The sequence below is a fragment of the Pantherophis guttatus genome, chromosome 1, assembly GCF_059756535.1.
Source record: "Pantherophis guttatus breed Tessera chromosome 1, ASM5975653v1, whole genome shotgun sequence".
Classification (NCBI taxonomy): Eukaryota; Metazoa; Chordata; class Lepidosauria; order Squamata; family Colubridae; genus Pantherophis; species Pantherophis guttatus.
This window is the reverse complement of record NC_142063.1, coordinates 308,471,738-308,493,996: the sequence shown is the minus strand read 5'-3', so window position 1 is coordinate 308,493,996 and position 22,259 is coordinate 308,471,738. Positions and strand designations below refer to the sequence as shown.

The following is a 22,259-nucleotide window of genomic DNA, read 5'->3' as shown; positions in this document are numbered from 1 at the left end:
TGAACAACAAACATGTTAAAAACTTTATTTTACATTATATACATAAGGAAATATTCATTACCAACAACAATACAGACCATAAATCAGTTTTAATGTACTTTGTTCTTACTTTATATCACAGTATAAAGAACATATACAAAAAAGTATGTATTATCCCTAAAACATGGCATCTACATATCGCACTGAAAAGAATCAGAATAGTTTTGCTCAAAACTAAAATTCCTGTGAATGTGTTATAACCATTTAATTTTGTGAGGTAGTAACTAAATAATTCTGGCTAGGTGTTAAGACATTAAGAGAAAAAAATGTGACAACAGTAGTAAGGCAAAACATTTTTTAAACAAAAGCAAGATTCCTTAAAACAGTTGCCCCACCTAGTATCACTTTTTCTCCAAAACAGGTAGTCAATATATGGTGTCCTTGATGGCAGTGGGTTGGAAGCATCCTTCTTTTCAGAAAAACATATGTGCATGTTGCATGTTATATATTAGTGCCAAGAAGCTGTTATCCTCTACTAATTATTAATATACTCTAGTTTCCCTCACAATTGGCATTTAGAAGTTGTAGCTCAGCATCACAAGGAAGATCATAATTTCACCACTCATGTTGTTAGGGTGCATATGAGTTGCTGGCTTTCCAGCTCCTGAACGGAGGCCAGTCTACATTTGTTCTGAAGTTAGGGTTAGGGTTAGGGTGAGGGTTAGGGTTGGGAAAACCAGTTGCAATAAGCATTTCCTTTTTTAAAGAAATGCTTTCCTCTGTTACTGATTTTTTGTTTGAAAACTTTGTTGCTATGTCTGAGGAAGAGCAAAGATCCTTGAATGCAATTTTAAAACCATTGATTCATATTCCTCGCTATAAGAAAAGCTTCTGTCTACACATGGAATCCAGCAGGAGCCCTATGGCCCTATCATCCTATAAGAATCAGAGAGGAGCTCTGCAGATCCAATAGGGTACAATGGCAATTCATTAGTGATAGTCAATCTCTTCTTAATGAAGGAAAATGTATACGTTGTTTTAATGCAAGTGCTAATGAATATCTGCAAAGTACTGCATACAGTACTAAGGCCTTTTGCACATGGCTATCTGGATCTAACTCCAAATATTTAAACACTTCCACAGTGTGGAGTGCTGTAAATTTTTGCATGATATAGAAGCTAGTAAGACTCATCATAATAAAGCTTATATTATCATTGTACACACTTATAATTACACCAAGGTACCACTATTGGATTTATTCCCATTTCAAAATAGGTATTTTTTTTCTCCAAGCATAGAAAATAATTAAAGAGAATTTTCCTTAAATATAAAAATATAGGTGTTCAATTGGCTGGTTTCACAAAGAGAACTACCTAAATAAGCTAAAATTATAACGCCTAAATTATTTCCACAAATGTACTTTTGTGACTGAATACATTACATATTAACACTTTGTGCAACCAAAACACCAGTGTACTTGCATAGAACTAAAAACAAGATTGTAATAGGATTACCGCCTTGATTACAATGTCTAAAAGATAAGATTTATTTATATTAGTAAATTACATAATAAAATACAATAGTGTTATTTAAATGCACTGTTTATCAATAGCATCCCATTAGTCCTTAAAATAGTACCCAAACACAATTTTCTGTCCTCAGCAAACTTTACATATCTGTACAAGTAAAACATTTTGTTCATTATCTACAGAAAAATCAAGAGAGGCCTCCAGTAATACACTTCAACAAAAAATACTGCATATATGTACAAACATTACATAATAGTGAATCAAGAGTTCTGTAGAATGTGCTAATCATATGCATATCATTCAGGCAAGCATTCTTGTTCTCACTCATACTCATACACTACAATAAATTACAAAATAACTGTGGTTGGGATCCTTTCGCTTTTGTGCAATTGCTGTCAGATGTATTGAAGCAGTAGTGTTTCCTTATCTTGTTGCCTCTCAGTAACTGTTCTCATGACCTGCTAAGATGTACAAGTTGCTATTGGCAGTAGGATTATCTGTTGGTCTACTCTCCAGTACCACAACTCTGGGGGAAAAAAGAACGTCCCAAAAACAATAATTTTGGCAAATATATAAAACCTTTATGAAAGCCCTTAATTGGGTCTTGCTTTCAGATTTGGGCAGAATGGGGCATGTGACACAACATAAGCCAATTGAGAGTCTTTTTCTTGATCTAATCAAGTATGCTTGTTTTCCTTTATCCAATCACACCTTAAATGAGAGAGCAGCTACCAGGGATTGGTCACTTGCCCAGTGAGGTGCCTGAATGGCAATAATACACTGGCCAAGTTCATTCCCTATAAATGATGGAAGGATTTGAGTCTCTAAAGTCCAATACTTAAAGCTGTCCAGAAGAGAAAGACAAGCAAGAAAATTGTACATAGCAGGTCTAGTGATTCCTGCTTCTCCTCAGCAAAAGAATGAGTTTGGCAGCTACTAATGTAATGAGTCCCAAGCCTAATAGATAATTTATTCCAAAACTACTCCTTCCTTATATGTTGTGATTGTGATTGATCATACCTGTCAGATCCAAGGAGTCTAAATATTCTTGTACTGTCAGAAATTTCCTGGGTGATCTATTTGAAAAATCAAATATTTAACAGAGTGAAAGTGCATATAACAAATGCTCAATGAATCAAACTTTGCAAGCATTTTACTTGGCAATATTAAATAAAATTAACTGAAGTCATATCTAAATTGAATAAATACATACATACACATATATACACAATGGCTAACTAGCTAGGGCTACCAAACCTAGCAGCAATTTCTGGATATTTACTAGATAGAAACAAAACAGAATAGAAAACCTAAGTCTTTGTACTTTGGTCTAGGCTACCAAAGTCTCAACATTGGTAGCCTAGATCTAGCAGCCCTACTTTTAAGTATTAGTGCAGTATTTCAGGGGAACTGAAATTAATTCTATAATACACAAACTGCTAACTGACTCAAACTGTACAGTTAAATAAAAAAAATAAAATAAAAATAAAATTTATGGTATATGTTATCATTATTCACCTCTTTTCCATACGGGGTGACTAAGGCTAAGGGAGTACTTTAGGTTATTTATTTATTATTTATTTATTATTTGAACTTGTATGCCGCCCTATCTCCGAAAGGACTCAGGGCGGCTCACAACAATAAAAACAAGCAAAATCAATGTTAAAAATACCCAATAAGATTATAAAAAGACCATTAAAATCCCCTTTAAAACCCCTTCAGTCCAAACCAGCCAGGCGAAATAACCATGTTTTAAGGTCACGGCAGAAAGAGCGAAGGTTAGGGGCCACCCGGAGCTCCAAGGGGAGCTGATTCCACAGGGTAGGTGCGCCCATAGAGAAGGCCCGCTCCCTAGGGGTCGTCAGCCGACATTGTCTGGCCGACGGTACCCAAAGGAGGCCCTCCCTGTGAGAATGCACCGGGTGATGGGGAGCTGTTGCTGACCGCAGATGGTCAACCAAATACCCCGGGCCTAAGCCATATAGGGCTTTATAGATAATTACCAGCACCTTGAATCTCACCCGGAGGGCAACTGGTAGCCAATGCAGGTCCCGCAGGAGAGGTGTAACATGGGAGTGTCGGGTCACTCCCATTACTATCCGCGCAGCCGCATTCTGCACTAGCTGAAGCCTCCGAGTGGTCTTCAGGGGCAGCCCCATGTAGAGAGCATTGCAGTAGTTGATCCGGGAGGTGACGAGCGCATGGGTGACTGTGCATAGGGCATCACAGTCCAGGTAGGGGCGCAACTGGCGCACCAGACGAATCTGGGCAAATGCCCCCCTGGTCATGGTCGTAACATGATCTTCAAAAGTCAACTGTGAATCCAAGAGGACGCCTAAGTTGCATGCCCTATCAACAGGGGGCAACACCTCACCCCCTATAGCCAACAATGGAATATTCCCTTGGAACCGGGATGCCGGTATCCACAGCCATTCTGTCTTGGCGGGGTTGAGCTGAAGCCTGTTCCTCCCCATCCAGAGCCACACCGCTTCCAGGCACCGGGACATCACGTCGAGGGCATCACTGGGCTGATTCGGGGTGGATATAAAGAGTTGGGTATTATCAGCATACTGATGATACCCCACCCCAAAACCACGGATGATCTCCCCCAGCGGCTTCATATAAATGTTGAACAGAAGGGGAGAGAGGACTGACCCCTGAGAGACCCCACACGTAAGGGGCCTCGGGGCCGACCTCTGTCCCCCCACCAACAACGCTTGCGAGCGCCCAGAGAGGTAGGAGGAGAACCACTGTAAAACAGTGCCTCCCACTCCCAACCCCTCAAGGCGCCGCAGCAAGATACCATGGTCGATGGTATCAAAGCTGCCAAGAGATTTAATAGGACCTGGACAGAGGAATGTCTCTTGTCCCGAGCCCTCCAGAGATCATCCACCAGTGCGACCAATGCCATCTCCGTGCTGTACCCGGGCCTGAAACCCGACTGGTACGGGTCCAGATATAATGTTTCATCCAGGGCCAACGGGAGCTGATGTGCCACCACACTCTCAACAACCTTCGCAATAAAGTGAAGGTTGGAGACAGGACGAAAGTTATTCAAAATAGCTGGATCCAAGGCAGGTTTCTTGAGGAGGGGTCTCACCATCGCCTCCTTCAAGGTGGCCGGGAAACTCCCCTCACCCAAGGAAGCCGTAATAACTGCCTGGATCCAGCCACGTGTAACCTCCCGGACCGAATAAACGAGCCAGGAGGGACACGGGTCCAACAAACACGTGGAGGTACTCAGCTTCCCCATGATCCTGTCCACTTCCTCGGGAGTAACAGGATCAAACTCGTCCCACATCACCAGTCCCGCCGTCACCTCCCCGACTGACCCTGCCCAGCTGGAGCCCAGCCCATCCCGAATCCGAGCGATCTTGTCCCGCAGATGCTGACTATACTCCTTGGCCCGCCCCCACATATGGTCATCTCCCACTCCCTGACTTAAAAGGGAGCGGGACACCATAAATAGGGCGGCCGGGCGATTATTTGCAGATGCGATGAGGGCGGAGAAGTAAATACGCTTCATCGCCTCCATCACCACCAGATAAGATCGAGTGAAAGATCTCAACTGTGCTCGGTCAGACTCGGAACACTGGATCTCCAACAGCTCTCCAGGCCTCTCCTCCAACGCTTCATCTCCCGGAGCTCCTCAGTAAACCAAGGGGCCAACCGGGATCTGCGTTGGGTCAGAGGCACGACCCGGTCGAGAGCCCCGGCAGTCGCCTTTTCCCAGGCATCCACTAGAGTCTCGACCAGGGCGTGGGAAAGAGAGACAGGTATAATCCCAAACTCCGTTTGGAACCGCTCAGGGTCCATCAGGCCAGGTGGTTGGTTCCGCCTCCCAGCGGTGGGGAGCAGCATAATGGAAGCCCAGCCTAAGGAGATAGTGATCGGACCATGACAGGGGTTGAATAGCTGGCTCACCCCCACCGAACTCACTTCGCCACTGCTCCGAGATAAAAACTAGATCGGGCGTGTGTCCCCCCCGATGAGTCGGGGCCTGTATTATCTGGGTCAGATCCATGGCTGCCATGGAAGTCATGAACTCCCGGGCCGCTCCCGACGCACGCGCCCCCCCCAGTTATTGAGTGAACTCACAGAAAAACCAATATTTCTACTTAATATCTTGGATTGCTATGTTTCTCAGCCATTTCTATGAGAGGAAATGTATTTACAGCTACCATAGTTTGCAAAATAATCTGAAGTTTCAGCTAATAAGAATACTAAAAATTATTTCATTTTCAGATTATTTTTCAAGAATTAAATATTTTTTTTCATCTCTCAATATTTACCTCATTTGAACGAAAACTCCTGCCTTGCATTCCATGCTTCCAAAAAGCCAAAACGCTATCTTGTAAGCAAACTGGCAGGAAAGAAAACACAAATTAGATTTTTTTGTGACTGGGTTCTAAAAAAACACTTTTCTATTAAACTGTATTAATTCTATACATTATTTAATGAATGAAGGACTGAAGTTTAGGGTGCAAGTTTTCATCTTTTTCTTATATGTGACAAACTTGTTTCCTTCCAGTATTCTGAATCTTCCATGTGATATCCTAAATTGGATGGGCAGAATGCTATAAAGCAAATGCTATTTTGGGATTATATTATCAGAAACACTGAGTCCATGGACAGTAATTATCTTACTACGTTCTACTTTGATCAAGGCCTCACTTGAAATATGTGTCCCTGACGCCAGCATGGAGAACTACCAAGATGGTAGGGGACATGAAACCAAGCTCTCTGAGGAATAGTTAAAGGAACTAATTAATTTTAACTGGCAAAAGAGAAGATTGAGGGGGAGATGCAACAGTAGTTTTCAGATATCTGAGAATAAATTCTCAAAGAGAGAATTTATTTTCTGTCACCCAGGAGGGAAGGACCAGAACCAATGAATGAATTTGAAATTCATTCAAATTACATGGAAATAAGAGTCAGGTAAGATATTAGCAGTAGCAATTAGACTTATATACCACTCCATAGCGCTTCGCAGCACTCTCTGAACAGTGTACAATGTTAGCATATTGCCCTAACATTCTGGATCTTCATTTTACCAATCTTGGAAGGATGGAAGGCTGACTTAACCTTGATCCCATCGGAATTGAACTCCAGACTGTGGACAGAATTAGCCTGCAATACTGCATTCTAACCACTGTAAGGCGTGCAGGACGCCTTAAGGAACATGGAAGGCCTCATATATCTTTTAGTTAACTTGATTTCCAGGGATATTAAAACTTTAGAGAATTATAAAGAGAATTATTATAAAGAATAATCCAATTAAAGTTTATAGTCAAACATTTTTGGTTTTCCGTTGACTACGTTTTGGAAGGATAAGATTGTCCTAATTTTATATCTGTTTTTAACAATATATGACATGACTTGGCTTGTCATTAGAGACATTAAAATTGTGCATACTGAGCATCTTTCTACCTTCAAATTTTCATCTATATAATGCAAATTTTCATTATATAATATAGCGAAGTATTAGAATAGTTAGTTGACTAAATGCTAGGTTCATTTTTACTCACCTATTGATTCGATTTGGAAATCAAAGGTGAGTTCGGAGGACAGTTTTCGACTAGATTTTAATCTGCCTTGCAAATTTACAATTTTTATACAGCCTGAAAAAGTAAAAACATTTATTACTCAGCAACATTTCACAGTGCACCTTATCCAAATATTTATATATGGATCATAGTTGTCACTTACAATCCAAGCAGACTAAAATGGTATCTCTCTCTAGTTGTGTTACATGTACAACAGTTGTCTGTGTAGTATCTATAACAAAAGAACTGAGTTAACATTTTTAATATACATATCAAGAAAAGTATTATGTAATTAAGCTGTATCAACATCCTAATTGTATATATATATCAGTTACAGGACAATTTTTCTTCTTAAAAAACATACTCATGCTACCTGCTGATTAGTTTGTAAATAAGATACATTTTTTAAAAAGGCAATGAGATGCAAGCTATCTTTTAAAATGAAAGAACAGAAAATAGCTTAAGAATATACTTTCCTCCAGCAAGCTAAATAACAGCAGGAGATGGGGTTCCAATTAGGAAGCCCATGCTTTCCCTATGATGGCTAAAATGGAGCATTTTCTATTTCCTATTTTCTTTTGCTGATGGAGCAAGATGGTTCATCCCTCCCACCAAGCATGAAGGAGAAAGCAAGAAGTGATATCCTTAATATGAAGATAATGCTAAACAACAAAGAAGACAGAATTAAAGACAATGAGAGGGGAAGCCTGATAAGTTCCCTTTGACCCTTAAATTATAAATTCTCCATTCCTCTTCTAAGCACCCAATGTCTTCGGCAAAGAACAGATAAGAACAAAGTTTAAGTTTCCTCTCAGGATACAACTCTGATCAGAACCATTTTCTCACAACATTCAGTGGCTGAATCAGCCAAATAGTATTGTCCAGTGATAAGACATTGAGTGAGCCAGATAGAGGTTCAAGCCAAAGAACAGTAATGACTCCAAAATATATGTAGTTTAACTATTAAATCATCTTAGAATGGAAGCAGGGGTGACATGCTCCCGGTTCGGACCGGCTCGGGCGAGTAGGTAGCGATAGCGGCGGGAAGTTCAGAGAACCGGTAGGAAAAATCCCTGCCCCTGCCCCCCATGCCCAGCTGAGGCCCGCGATCATCAGAGCCTTTTTTTCCTTTTAAATGGCTCTGACCAGCCAAGCTCTGACATCCCAGCTGAGTAGCCTGCTAACCAGGCAACTCAGCTTGGATCGCCAGAGCCATGTAAAAGAAAAAAAGTTTCTTTTTTTCTCCCCCCCCTCCCCCAGCCTCCAGCTTGCTTACCTTAGCTGCTGATCGCATGATGATTGCAATCCATGCATCAGCAAGCAACTGAATCTCCCTGCCTGCAATCAAGCTCATCGGTGAGCAGCTCTTTCTGCCTGCCTGCCTAGACTTGTGGACTTCAACTCCCAGCAAAGCTGGCTGAGGAATTCTGGGAGTTGAAGTCCACAAGTCTTAAAGTTGCCAAGGTTGGAGACAACTGTTCTATTGGGTAAGTTTTTTCCCCTTTGGGAGCTTTAAAAAAAATAGTTAATTGGGGTTTTTTTTAGTCATTCTTTTTTTAGACCTGGCCATTTAAAGTTTAGGAAGTTTTAAATTTAGCTGCTTTTATATAAAAATAAAAATAAATAAAAATAAAATAATATTTGTGCAGCTTTCTGAGATTTAGTGTGTTTCTGTAGTGTTTCACTCTAACTACACAAACACACAAAATCTCACAAAGCTGTATGTGGAATTTTGTGGTTTTTTGGGCTTTTTGTGGCTGTGTGAGGTTCCTGCTTGTTGCAGGGGCCATTTTGGGTCTAGCACAGCTGCTTTTACATTGTGGGTGAGCCAGTTGTGTTGTGTTGTGTTGTGTGTGTGTAAAGTATGAAAGTTGTTTTTTTGGGCTTTTTGTGGCTGTGTGAGGTTCCTGCTTGTTGCGGGGCCATTTTGAGTCTAGCACAGCTGCTTTTACATTGTGGGTGAGCCAGTTGTGTTGTGTTGTGTAGGTTAAAAAAGGGCAAAGAAGTGACATTGACTTGGCCACGCCCACCCAGTCACCTTACCACCAAGCCCCGCCCACTAATTAAGCCACGCCCACAGAACCGGTAGCAAAAATTTTTAGACTTCACCCCTGAATGGAAGTATTTTAAACCTGGAATCTGAAAGTACAGAAATAAAAAAAAAAATAAAGCACAGAAATCCAGGAAATAGTATAGAATCCATTACAGTGCAATTTATGGAATTATCATAGGAAATAACAAACCTGTTTCTGTAAACCATGAAGAGGTAGAATTTGGATTGATAGTTTCAAATTTCACTACTTGGTTGAAATCTCTCCCTTTAGTTACACCAACACAAACCAAAGGGAATTCCTGTTCAGGCACTACAAGCATTTCAAACAACCTCAGTGGACATGGTACAGGAAAGTCTATGTGCTAAATCAAGAAATACGTTATTCACAAAGTAATTATCAAAGTAGAATATTATTAAATTATTTCAACAATATATTACAATAAAATAGGCTTTCATTCTGTTAAGTTTTTTTTAGTAAATTCAATTCTCCTTTATGAAATAGATCAATAGCTAACATTCTAAAAATAAAGTCTTAAAGGAGATTGTGGTTTTGCTGTTAAAACAAAATGTCAGTTATGATCCTGTGAGGTATCTGAGGGGTAACTTTGAATTTTTAACTATATTTCAAGTCTATGGACAGTGCAAATGTGGAAGCAGGGTTGAATCCATGCTAAAAAAATCCATGCTTCCTAAATGCTTCCACCTTTTCCCCAACCAGGGAAAAGGTGGAAGAGCAACAGTCTTCCCTACATTGTCCTGTGCCAATGACAATACTGGAAGAATATTTTTCTCTTTTGGACAACATGCTGGAAAAATTTAGTTTTATATCCAAGGTAATTTTTGAACACTCTCCAGAAAATTATCCCTCCACTTTGCTAGCCATCAAATGCCCACCCCCCCAAACCCCCGCCCCCTATATAGCTCCAGGATCTTTATTCAGGCTGAATTGCTGTGAAGATGTTTTAACCTCATCTTTGTTAATAACATAGCTACTGCTTCTACTACTAATAATAATCTCCCCCCCCACTCTTCTCTCTCCTTTATTCTTAGAATTAAGTTGCTTTTAAAAGAACCTACCTTGATTAACATGAATTTCTGCATTGGTTCAACCCATTCTAGTAGAATAATACTAGACTGAAGTGCCCCAGAAAGATATTTGTGTCCTGTATAAGGATTCCTCACTGAAAAAAAAGAGCAGTCTCCTTAGAACAGGACTTCTTAAATCTTTTGCTATCCCTTTACTGTAATCTTAATCTACATAACTCATCTAAAAATCCAAACACCAAAATGAACAGAGATGACCAATGAAACAGTACAATGAAAGTTTGAGGAAGGTGGATTCATTGTAACAGTGTACACTAAAGGGACCTCCACATCTTCTTTGGATCTGTCTTTACCTCTCCAAGGGAGGTAAACTTCAGTTTAGGAAATCCTGCCTTAAAAGTAAAGCATGGACATATAAATTATATATTATGCAACACTAGAGAACCGGGTATCTGCATAAAAAGCTAACATGAAACTGTTGTTTTTCTGTAGCTGTAGCCTTATTAGACATGAAAGTATTATAAAAGGGTCATAAAACTATCACAATTTCTTTTCTATTTCTATTGGGAAAATTATACTTTTGTGGGGAAAAAGTCCTAGGTAGGAATGAATATTTTCCTTCTTTGTCTGCCGAGACACTTACCTGCATGGAACCAACATCTCAAGTTCATGTGTGCTTATTGTAAGATATTCTATATGGAATATATAGAAAAATATAGAGGAAGATATACACATGTGTTATAACAGTGTATGTTAAGGATAGGGAGATAAAGCTCTACTGCACAGGGAAACTTGGAAACAAAAGATCCTATTCCTACAAATTATTACAGCCTCAGAAAATTTTATTTTGCACCCTGTTCTGAAAAATGTTTCTTCACAGCATGGTGCAAGTACATCATCAAATTACAAGAGACATTAAAATAGTTATTAAATGTAAAATCCAAGACAATTATTATACAGGTGTATATTATAAAAAAGACACAGACTGAAATGAAAAGGTATCCTTACTTACCCACACAACATTTTTGACACCATTTGGTATCAGGGATTTTTGTAGACACTGCAAACTTCCTAGAATGCATAAAGAACAATGAAAATTAATATCATATCTTCCTCCAGATATGATCCTACTACCTGAGCCTTGATTTTGCTCCAAATCAATTGCTGGAAATAGAGTTGTAGGAAGGTACAGTTAGTTGTAACCGTGTACTACATAAATAAAGCAGGTTAATTCTAGTCTGTAAAATATTAAACCACCAGCCCCAATATTAAAGACCTAAAGCCCTAATCTTATAGTGCTACAGAAAACTTAAGAAAACTTCAACTGAACTTTATGTGTAGAAAGAATCTAAATGCCATTCCTTATCCTGTAATTGATCTGGCCTCCTTCCTGTGCAATCCTTAATACAGGGGTGTCAAACTCACGTCATCATGGCGTCGTCATGTGACATATTGCGACTCCCCCCCCTTTCCTAACCCGGGCATCTGCATGGCCAGTGTATGATGCATCCAGCCCGTGGGCCACGAGTTTGACAACCCTGCCTTAATAGTTGTGTTTTCCAACTTGGTAGCTGGGGAATTCTGGGAGTTGAAGTTTATATATCTGGAACTTGATGAACTTAGGAAACAAGCCTTAAGAGGACAATGTTCCCTCAACTTTTTTTAAAATTAAAGCCTTTTAAGATATTCCTTTTCAAACTCAGAGTTCCATGTCAATGGAAGACAAATTCTGCTTTTTTTCCTGTTAGAGCACTGGTAGCGCAGTGGTTAGAATGCAGTACTGCAGGTTAACTCACTGCTCACGTCAGGAGTTTGATTCTGAACGGCTCAAGGTTGATTCAGCTTTCTGTCCTTCCAAGATCAGTAAAATGAGGATCCAGATTGTTGGGAGCAATATGCTGACTTTGTAAACCGCTTAAACAGCACTGTGGAGCAGTATATAAGTCTAAGTGCTATTGCTATTATTCCCTAATCCACTTGGTGCCTAAATCATAGTTCAATCCATTCAGGAAATTATCTTAAACTTTGGAACATTTTTAGAGGGTAAGGAAGAGGAAATTCCAACTTTTTTCAGTCTGCTTTCACTGGCTGTTTAAATGAAGTTTTTTAAAAAATACAATAAATTGTTCTCATCTACAAACACTTGTGAGCCATTTTAAGGACTCCATTTAAAAACACCTCCCCCTCCAACAAGATACAATCCAATACAAACAATATATTTACCTGGGAAGTATTCTGTCAGGTAGTTTATGTGCTGGTATAGCCACTGGTAACTTCTGCATTTGCCGTGCATAGTCAAATAATCCTGGCAAATTATGAGAATAAAGCTGAGAAGCTTTACCTATAAATAAAAGGGTAAATAAAATTACTTTACAGTCCAATGTACTAATATTTACATTTTTTTAATGACATGACCTACCAGATATTGACAGCAAGCAATTGTTCATTACATATAGCCATGTGCATCGTCGGGGAAATAGCTGATAAAAGGAAGAGCAATAATTTATATACTTGATATAGTAAGCTGTTATTAGACATCCTGTCTTATGCTTGCTTAGTGCACATATTTTCTTGGTTGTTCATTAAACCTATAATCCACCTTTTAATATACGGTTCCAATAAAAAATAAATGTAAAAAGTGTAAAGTTAAATAGTTGTGGTTGATTCATTACTAGATAGCCTATAGGACCTGCAGGAAAGCCATATGCATAAGGTATAAATCATGTTTCAAATTAAGCACGGCTTGATGTAATTGTACCCTATTTGTTTTTAACATAGCTGAGGGTAGCCAAGACCAAGGAAGTCTTTTCTTCATAACAGTTCATGCCAAGGAGAGTCCCATCAATTTGCACAAGATAAGATCCTCTAGGAAGGAACTGTCAGCTGACATTCATTTGCTATTCAGTAATCATACTCAGTATGATGTAGTTCTTAATTTTGCTGCTACTGGTGGGTCACCCAAAGTGTCTTATGCTTCAACTCACCCATTTAAGGTGGACATAAGGCATTATATTTTACCTTCAATCATACTTGCTGTATCATTGTCCCATGATCTGGATTGAGATGTTATAAAATCAGTGGATATAAAGTCTCTGATCAGACCACAAATTCTGAGTAGGGAGATGGGTGGCATTTTAGCACTTTCTCTTTAAAACAATTCCCTTAACCATTATCCAAAACTGTAGTCTACATTCTGGATACCTGCATTCATATTTCCACATTGTTTTATATTTTCTATTAATTTGAAATGGATATACAGTAATTAAATATAATGAAAGTAAATTTAACAATTAGCGTATACTCAAGTATACTGTTTATTGGTTTTACACTAATAATATTTTGATATAGATAAACTATTGTCTGACGTTTCATTATCTATTTTGGGTAAAATCCAATGCTTTACATAGACATCCATTTTTTTTCCTGGATATTAAAAAATCTATTTTATTTAGATCAATTAATAGGTAGCATGTCATATGATCACATATAGAAATACGGACATTTAATGAGATATAGCTATCTTCATCTAAATAGATAGATAGATAGATAGATAGATAGATAGATAGATAGATAGATAGATAAACTATCTACATATCTGAAAAATCTGAGTAATTTACATTCTTTTAAAAAATGTTTTGGAGTTTAGTGTACTCCATCTAGTGATAATTGTAGCTGTAAAATATCTACCCCCAAACTTAACAATTTTCAGCCTTAAAAATAAAGATCTGATCTCTTGGTATTAACAGAAAAATGTTTTAGGCTGTATTGAGAAAATTATTCACTGCTACATTTGAAAACCAAAATCTGAATACAAACCTGTTCCATTGATGTTTCATGAAGCTCATTAAGATTTAAGGTATAAATACCTTCCTCAGCACCAAATATTAAGTACTGATCTACAAAGAAATGCAAGTACTTAACAAAAGTTTTCATTTTAGCACACAAAAGTCTCTCAAAGCAATACCCATTCATTTAAAATAGCACAGATTAAAATATACTACTTAAACATAGGGCAGATATATGAATGAATTCCTTTTTAAACAAGCGATTCAAAATATCTTGAGTTACATGGCAAGGAATTACAGATTACACCATGCATGGTTGGAAAATCCATGCTGAAACAAAGCAAATTTGGTTAGTGCCTGAAAGCCATTTTCTTTCTTTTTTTTAAAAAAATAATTTTTATTGAGTATTTTACATTTTAAAACCAAACACACAATAGCAAAAGAAATCAAGAGACAAAAACAAAAACACCAGACGTTAAAATACAATACTAACAACAGATATATACAATTTTACAACTTTCTGCATCAACTTTTGTCTTTCACTGATTTGCATTGCTTAATGGAACTGTTATATATAAACCATCATTATTTATTAATTTTTGGATGTACATTATGAGCCAACTATTTGGAAGTCTGAAAGAGCCCTTCCCTCCCCAATGTAAGGGAGATAGATGATTTAAAAATGTGATCAATAAAAATCAAATATTTCTAATTTTTAAATATTAATTGGCAAAGGTCTATATTTTGTCCTAGGTCTATTCAGTTGCAAATTGTATAGAGGTTACAATTTTTTCCCTTAGGTCAATGCTAGCTTGGTATTTCTAAGACTTTATTAGTGGCAAATTTAACATCTTTGTAAACTTTTCATCTCAATGCCACTCAGCATTTAAAGGGAGTATAAGTTTGTAAGGAGAAGCTTTATCTCTGATGGCTCCATCATCAAGTTCTCTCTGCATAAACAAAGAAAGCTCAAGTTTTTTTAGTTAGAAAAAACTTGAACTGCAAGGAATGAATGCTTCATTCCTTATCATATGATAACAACTCCATGGTTGATTTTCCATATCTAAACCAGAATAATTTTCTGTTGAGAACTGATATATGTAAAACAGGATGGACTCCATGGAATCTTCCATCTCTAAGAACATTGGATGCTTAGTATTAAGATTATTTTTCATTTCATGTGAAACATACAGCAATAGGGTAATTTCCCCTATTGTCCAAGAAACGTTTTTGTCTTTAGATTTGGCAATGCTAAACCATACTGTTTCATTATGTGAAATAGCATTCTCATAAGGGATGAAGACTGGTGTGCCAGCCTCATTACAGGTAGCTGACCCTGCAGTCTTCCTTCCTAAGAAGGAAGAATGTATCTACATGTGCAGAAGAACAAGATGACAACACAGCAAAATGGCCTGTACTATTTTCAGACCGTGTGTGTGTGTTTGTGTGTGTAGCAAACTTGTTGCAAGTAAAAAAGAACAAAGAAAGCATACTGTATGAGCTAGGCTAGAACCAATACCTGAAATATAATTTTAATACAATAATAGAATTGGAAGTAACCTTAGAGGTCTTCTAATAGAACCCACTGCTCAAGCAGAAACCTATAGTGGTTAAGGTACCAGCAACAAACCAGAAGACTGTGATTTCTAGTTCCACCTAGGCACAAAACTAGGTAGGTGACCTTTGGCTAATCTCCCCCTTTCTCTCAACTCTAGGGAGAAGCAGTAGCAAATCACTTCTGAAAAACCTTGCAAGAAAACTGCAGAGATTTATCCAGGCAGTTGTTAGGAATCAAAGGCACAAAATATAAAAAAACAAATAAAGGTGATTTGAAGGCATGACTGAATAAATGAATAAATAAGGTTGACCAGAGGGCATGCACACATGCATGCATAAATAAATAAATAAAGGTAACCTCCTCCCCTTGATCTACAGATGACCCTATGGCCTTCAAATTTAGCTATTTTGTTCCATTATCTGTGTAAAACTAGGTCTTATCTGTATAATCAAGATTAAGCAGAATGATGAAAGGCTCACAGAGGATCATTAGTATAGACAATAAAATCTTAAATCATATGAAAAGCCTCAAATAGATATCTAGTGTGATATTAGGTTTAAAGAGAAAACATATAACATGGTAGATGACTTTCATTCTGTAAAAATGTTTAACAGGATTATAGTTATTCCAGGTATCCATACTAGTTCAATAAATCAAATCCACGTTCCATTGGGATTACTTCATAAATTTGCAGATAATTAATAGAACAACCAGAAAAAAGTCACTTGGGTGAGATGGGGGTATAGAAATGTGATGAACGAATGAATAAATAAATAAAATATTGACTGATAAAAACTTTAGCAGAGAATCTTGCTTCAAAAGAGATTACAGAGAACTATCCATCTTTTAGGGGAAATTGCCTGCCTCAGTGTATGAGCATTCAAGTGGCAGCCAGAACTCAAATCCATAATAAAATGCTTTTTATTAAATATTATTTTTTAAATATTATTTCATCCTGGTTCAGGACAAATACATAATTTTAGGAAAATTTGATGAGACTATTACCTCTTGTATCAGGATTTATCCATGAAGTTGCACAGTGAATTTTCAAGGGGCATCCATTGAAAACCTTTGAAAAACAAGCACCCATCTGTGTAAAATAAAACCACACATAATTTAGAGCAATGAATTTACGAGTGGCTCAAGAACTTTCAATTTTCAACTAAAAATGAGCACTTTCAGTGAAGTGAAAGATCTGCATATAACAATATGACGTATCACACAATGATTTTGCTTTAATGTGATTACAAATTGTAGGAGAGCACAGTTAGTCTATGGTGGCAAAATTAAAAGGAGTCTAGAAACCCTTTTTGACTAACACTAACAAATTTTGTCTCACAGGCAACTATCTTCCACTCCATTCTTCCCAGCTCATTCCAATTGATGAGCTACAGAAGATTTAGGTTCTGAGTGTCATTTTATTATTTTAGTAAGTTTTAATAATAGTTGTATGACTATATTTTTTGGATGCCATCTAGAATCACATGGTCTGAGTTGGGCAACCATATAAATGCTTAAATAAATAAATTTTAAATCCTACTTCTTAGGATTGAAATCCTTAGCCACTCCATGCACCTGATGAGGTAAGCCGTACTCAAAAAAGCTTAAACCATTTAATAAAATGTTTTACTCTGAAAAGGTGTTCCTACACTCCTCCTGGTTTGTGATATATAACTGCAGCTACTTAATAAGAAAAAGTTTATTCTGGACCAATAACAGAAATTATGCTCTATTTATTATAGCTACAACTTAAGTTATTATTTCAAAACCAAAAGTATCCTTTTATTTCCTTGGCTGTAGTTAAATCTTTGTATCATTTTTATACCCTTCTTTCTTTTTGATTTAACTTCCTACTTGATTAGCTATGGCAGTCAACATTGTTTTGTTGAAAAACATTGACTGCACCTTTTGTATTTTTAAATTTATTTCAAACACAATACATCTGGATCCCAGATCCTCAGAGATTTACAGCTACTCTGTAAGTATTTGTTGTAACAGGCATAATATTGTTAATGCAGTACATAAATGTAATTTCTAAATAAAAATTGTATTCAACAATGCCGTTGGATAGTATTTCAATTTTATTAAAAGGAGTTTGTCAGGTTCAGAATGGAATACTTACATGTACTTTTGGTGTAGGAGGAAGACCGTTACTAATTGGCTTCTAGGAAAGAAAAGAAACATACATTTAAATACTGGCTTTGAATCTGAGCTAAAATAGCTGGAAAAAAATCCATTGAAATGTGCTCATGGCATCAAAAGGGTACTTTTAAGTATGATGGGGAGACCTAGCTTTCACCTCAAGACTTGCAGAAGGGGCCTATTAATTAGATTTCTATACTTCAGCAAAACAATGAAGGCAATGTTCTTTGGTAGGTTCAAGTTGGAGAAGAACCAGAAACTTAAGACAGCCCAAAAGGGCAGGTTGTTTCATGAATGAAGGTGGATATAAGTGTCCCAGGATAATGTTGCAGGATTCAATCTGGGTCAGTCACCGGGACCTGAGGTTTAGTCTTCCGAGCTTTCGGATTTGTGCTGGAGAGTCCATCCTCAGGGAACTTCTCTCTAGCAGAGTGCGTGCTTTGGGCTATTCTTTGTGTGCTATTTGAACAGGTTGCTTCCCTGTAATTGTGATTCTCAAAGAAGAGAAGCGCATAAGTTTGAAGTAGAAAAAAATTAGGGGATTATTTAGGTTAGGTATGTATTTTTGACTATCTGGTTTAGTACTATCAATACTGATTTAAAAGCTTAGGTTTTCTCTCTGGTTTATTTTAATAAAAAATATCCATTGTACTGGGTTTACACAATAAATGAAAGTAATTAGAGGGAGTTTTGCATCTGTAACCTTTGGGATGAATCATCATTGCATATCTGCAGCTAAACCATGATTAGAAGCATTGCCATTGGATTTAGAGGATAAGTAATTTCTTTGTCTTCCTATTGCAGTCTAAAGTGATCTTGAATATGCAAGAGCAAGATATTCATTATATTCTTGTGTAAACAGGACACTCTACCACTGGTAATTGATTATGAGAATCATGATCTTCCATTCTATGCTGAATAAAGTAAAATACTTTTTGTTTAGAAAAACATGTTCAAGTAAGAGATATTGGTCCCAACACTGCACATAAATTATCGCCGCCCCCCCCCCCCCTTAGTCATTGTCTTATTTTGCAGTTTTTGGAATATGATCTGACTGGTAGCAATTTTGCTTTCATTTTTGAGTAATTTCTTTTTTGCATTCTTACAAAAGGCACTCACAATATATTTTAAGACTGCCAACCTTACAATTCCTTCCACAATTATAGCTCCTGAAAAGCTTATTTCTGGTAGATGGAAAGTACATTTCAGACATTCACTGAGACCTACATTCCAAGTTTGTACAATAACATTAATAATGGATTTATTATTTTGCTTTTCTTTGCAATACAAATGCTTCAATTCACTAGCATAAAAATAGCCCAAAAATACAAGCAAATCATATGATGCCATAACTTAAAGGAATTTGCATTGAGTTTTTCCAACAATCTGAAAGAACAAAGCAGAAACATAGCATTACCTACCAATATTTCCTTTCTTTCTTTCCTAGGATTAGTGTGCCTATTCTCAGTTGGTTCTTGATGAGGAGAACTTTCCTTGTCACCATTTAATTGCACAGAATTAAATCCATTACCTTCAGAGAAATGTTAAAGGCAATTAAAGAATGCATCACAAAAACACTTCAATTCACGTGCATCATTGAAATCTCCAAGGTCTACTGAAAGCATTTTCAGATTTCCAAAAAGCTACGAAGGATTGTTGAGATTAACTCTCATTTACATAATTAAATCCCAATCTCCAAGCTGGAGAATATTTCAGAAGCACTATAAGGCTTATGTCTATGTTGGCCTATGAGCTAAAGGATAAATTTGAAAATAGTGAGACATTCCAAAAAACTGATAAAAATACTCTGTTTCTATTGAAAGCTGATTTTGTTGCCTGCTCTGAACCGTCAAGTAGACTAGGCTTGCAAAACAAATTTGCAAATCTTCTGAAACAAAACTCCTTAAATGGCACACATATCAACTTGGTATACTTGAAATATGAACCCAGGATTGACAATTGTAGTTTATTTGCAGTTTGAGCTACAAAAATGTTATGATGAAAAACAAGAAACTGAGACCGTATACTAATTATTTTTCTTTTTGTTCACTCTAGAATATGCTGGGAGCTGCAAGATTGAAGTATAATACAGAGTTACAAATAAGAAGCATTAAAAAAAGACAAGATAATATATTACAATTAGTGGTGGATTATCAATGGGCAGCCAAAGACTGCCTAATTTTGCAGACAGTATAACAAAATTTAGTACATTCAAAAAGATTACAGTGGACTGAACCAATAATAGAAATTGTACATAAAAAAGTTTGGTGTTTCCTGGTTATTTTATCAGGTGTGGTGTTAGGAGATGTGTCTTTTAGAGAAGGAACAATATAGTAGGACATAAGTTGTAGTTTAGATAACCCCTTGTCCACAGAGGCACAGTCTCAGCTTGTATGGAAGCAATTTTTCTCAATATGATCCATTACCTAAAATGTTTGATTTCTGTGGAGGTAACCGAGGGGGTGGTGGTCTAGGAGGGACTTGAGTGTTTGATTTTGCAGGACTCTCTGTAATAGGACATCTTTTAATAGTTCCTTGATTATCATCCTCAGAAGTATGATTTTCCTGTGGAACGTAGATGGATTTAGGCTAAAAAAAGAATAAATCATTATTCTAAGATGTCTATGCAGTTATTTATCTAGAACATCTATCATACTACTTTCATTTTAAGCTCTTACACCCTTACACTTTAAACCTAAATCTGTAAAGACCAGCTGCACTTACTGGTAATGAAAGAAAGAAACTCAGTACTTTAAAGCACATTTTCTTTATATCTGTAATGAGAACAATAAGTTTTGTTCTTTTACTTGTTAATGATATAATTTAGTACAATTACTGAGTTGATAGAGAGTAAACAATATTTTGTTTTAGCCTTATATCCAATTCTATGTTGAATTCAAATATGACAAATCCTTATAGGAATTTACATCCCTCCTGCCCTCAATGAAGCTATCTTAATTCCTTAAATCAATCAAACTCCCACTCTGGAAATCAAGTAATCTGGGTGAAAAGAAAAGAAAGCATAGAATTTCTTCCTGGTCCAATAATCACAACTTAAAAAAAATCAGCATCATTACAATTGGCTTAGCCAATATATTCAGCTGGCAGAGTCCAGAAGACAAGCCTTTTCTACTGTAGCTCCCACCCTCTGGAATATTGTGTTCCTCAAGGTGAGATCTGCCCCCACCCACCAGGCCTTCCAAAAAGGCCTGAAGACCTGGCTTTTCGATTGGCTTGAAACCCCAATGGGGGCATCCCACTCTTGAGGTGGTTAGTATATTAAGAAGAACCCATCTCCATCTCATTTATGCATTGGTTCCTTTCTTATCTAGTTTCTTTTTTGTAACTTTTAATGTTTTTTTAAATGTTGCAACATTCTAATTATTATTTTTATATAATTCTAATTTTATTTATATAATTATATATTCATAATTATAATTTTATGTTGCTGTTTTATAATGTTGTAAGTCACCCAGAGTCACTCCACAATGAAATGAGTGTCATAAATTTAACAAATAACGAATCACTTCTAATAGGAAGTGAGAATCCTTTTTACCTTTGGTGGCAAAGGAGGTGGCACCTTTGCTTTCATGGTTGAACTGTGAGAAGAAAACGTAAGTATTAATTATAAAAAGTAAGAATTCAGTATTTTAAAATAATCTAAACAGTGCCATGTATTCCAGTGCCATGTTCACTTTATTATAGCCTGCAAATCTCCAAAGATTTGAGAACAACTTAGCATCCATTTGCCTGTGTAGAATTCTATAGACTCATGTATGTTACATATAAATAAAAATAATAATCCCCATCATCCCCATCCACAATTGAAAACACAATGACAATGATAAATAAGGTTCAGAAACAAGGAGAAATGCTTTGAATGGGACAACCCACATGCTACATGCAGCTTTCAAAATCTTCTAAAATCAAAGGGACAAATATGTTATATGCTAACTAAAACTGACCTTTTCAAAATAATGTGCTACATAATTTTGAACATATTATTTAAAAGATTCCTAGTTTCTGATTTCATCTTCTAAAATATATAACATTTTATCTGTCTTAGGTATATACACATACAAGCATATACCTAGAGGGATACTGCCAAACAGGCTCATATCTTTATTCAAGAAAAGCCTGGAATTAGAGCATCAGACAATAAAAAAGCACCTTATTTATTAAGGGTTTGGATTTAAAGTAAACATTTGACTCCTTACATACAGTCGAGGACTCATATTTTGTCTACTTTACTTTTTATTCTCATGAAAATTTGCCCCTTTAAAGTGTGGTTAGAACATTTGGGAACAAAACAATACAAGACACTATCATAATCAGATATATATATAAAATTTAGATTTGTTTTCTGATATCACACTGCTCAAGGCAACATAGTTCACAGCAGTGTCTGATTCACTATTAAACATGAGATCAACTAATAAATAGCTGTAAGATCTTCAAGGTTTTTTAATGTGAATACTTATGCTGATTTTTGACCATAAAACGATGAGAATTAAAATTGTCTATTGAATTGGCATTTCACATTCTGGTAAAACTGTGATGAGGAACATACATACTTTGTACAGTGAGAACAGAAGTAATTATCAGTCAGGGTCTTCTTACAGC

General features: G+C 36.8%; 1 protein-coding gene across 4 annotated transcripts in view; it reads right to left on the bottom strand.

The window, feature by feature from the left end:
- The window catches only part of MAP4K3 (mitogen-activated protein kinase kinase kinase kinase 3), a 60,989-nt gene continuing 38,730 nt past the window's right edge, over nt 1-22,259 (bottom strand). For all 4 annotated transcript variants that reach the window (XM_034427494.3, XM_034427492.3, XM_034427493.3 and 1 more), the window contains 16 exons: nt 21,193-21,235; nt 20,063-20,225; nt 19,058-19,167; nt 17,617-17,658; nt 16,500-16,584; nt 13,968-14,047; nt 12,571-12,631; nt 12,375-12,492; nt 11,164-11,222; nt 10,185-10,288; nt 9,298-9,469; nt 7,218-7,286; nt 7,037-7,129; nt 5,801-5,871; nt 2,529-2,584; nt 1-2,034 (listed from right to left, as the gene is read on the bottom strand). In XM_034427494.3, the coding sequence (XP_034283385.2) occupies nt 1,947-2,034; nt 2,529-2,584; nt 5,801-5,871; nt 7,037-7,129; nt 7,218-7,286; nt 9,298-9,469; nt 10,185-10,288; nt 11,164-11,222; nt 12,375-12,492; nt 12,571-12,631; nt 13,968-14,047; nt 16,500-16,584; nt 17,617-17,658; nt 19,058-19,167; nt 20,063-20,225; nt 21,193-21,235 (1,414 nt within the window). In that variant the 3' untranslated portion in view covers nt 1-1,946. The remainder of the gene's footprint in view (nt 2,035-2,528; nt 2,585-5,800; nt 5,872-7,036; nt 7,130-7,217; nt 7,287-9,297; nt 9,470-10,184; nt 10,289-11,163; nt 11,223-12,374; nt 12,493-12,570; nt 12,632-13,967; nt 14,048-16,499; nt 16,585-17,616; nt 17,659-19,057; nt 19,168-20,062; nt 20,226-21,192; nt 21,236-22,259) is intronic.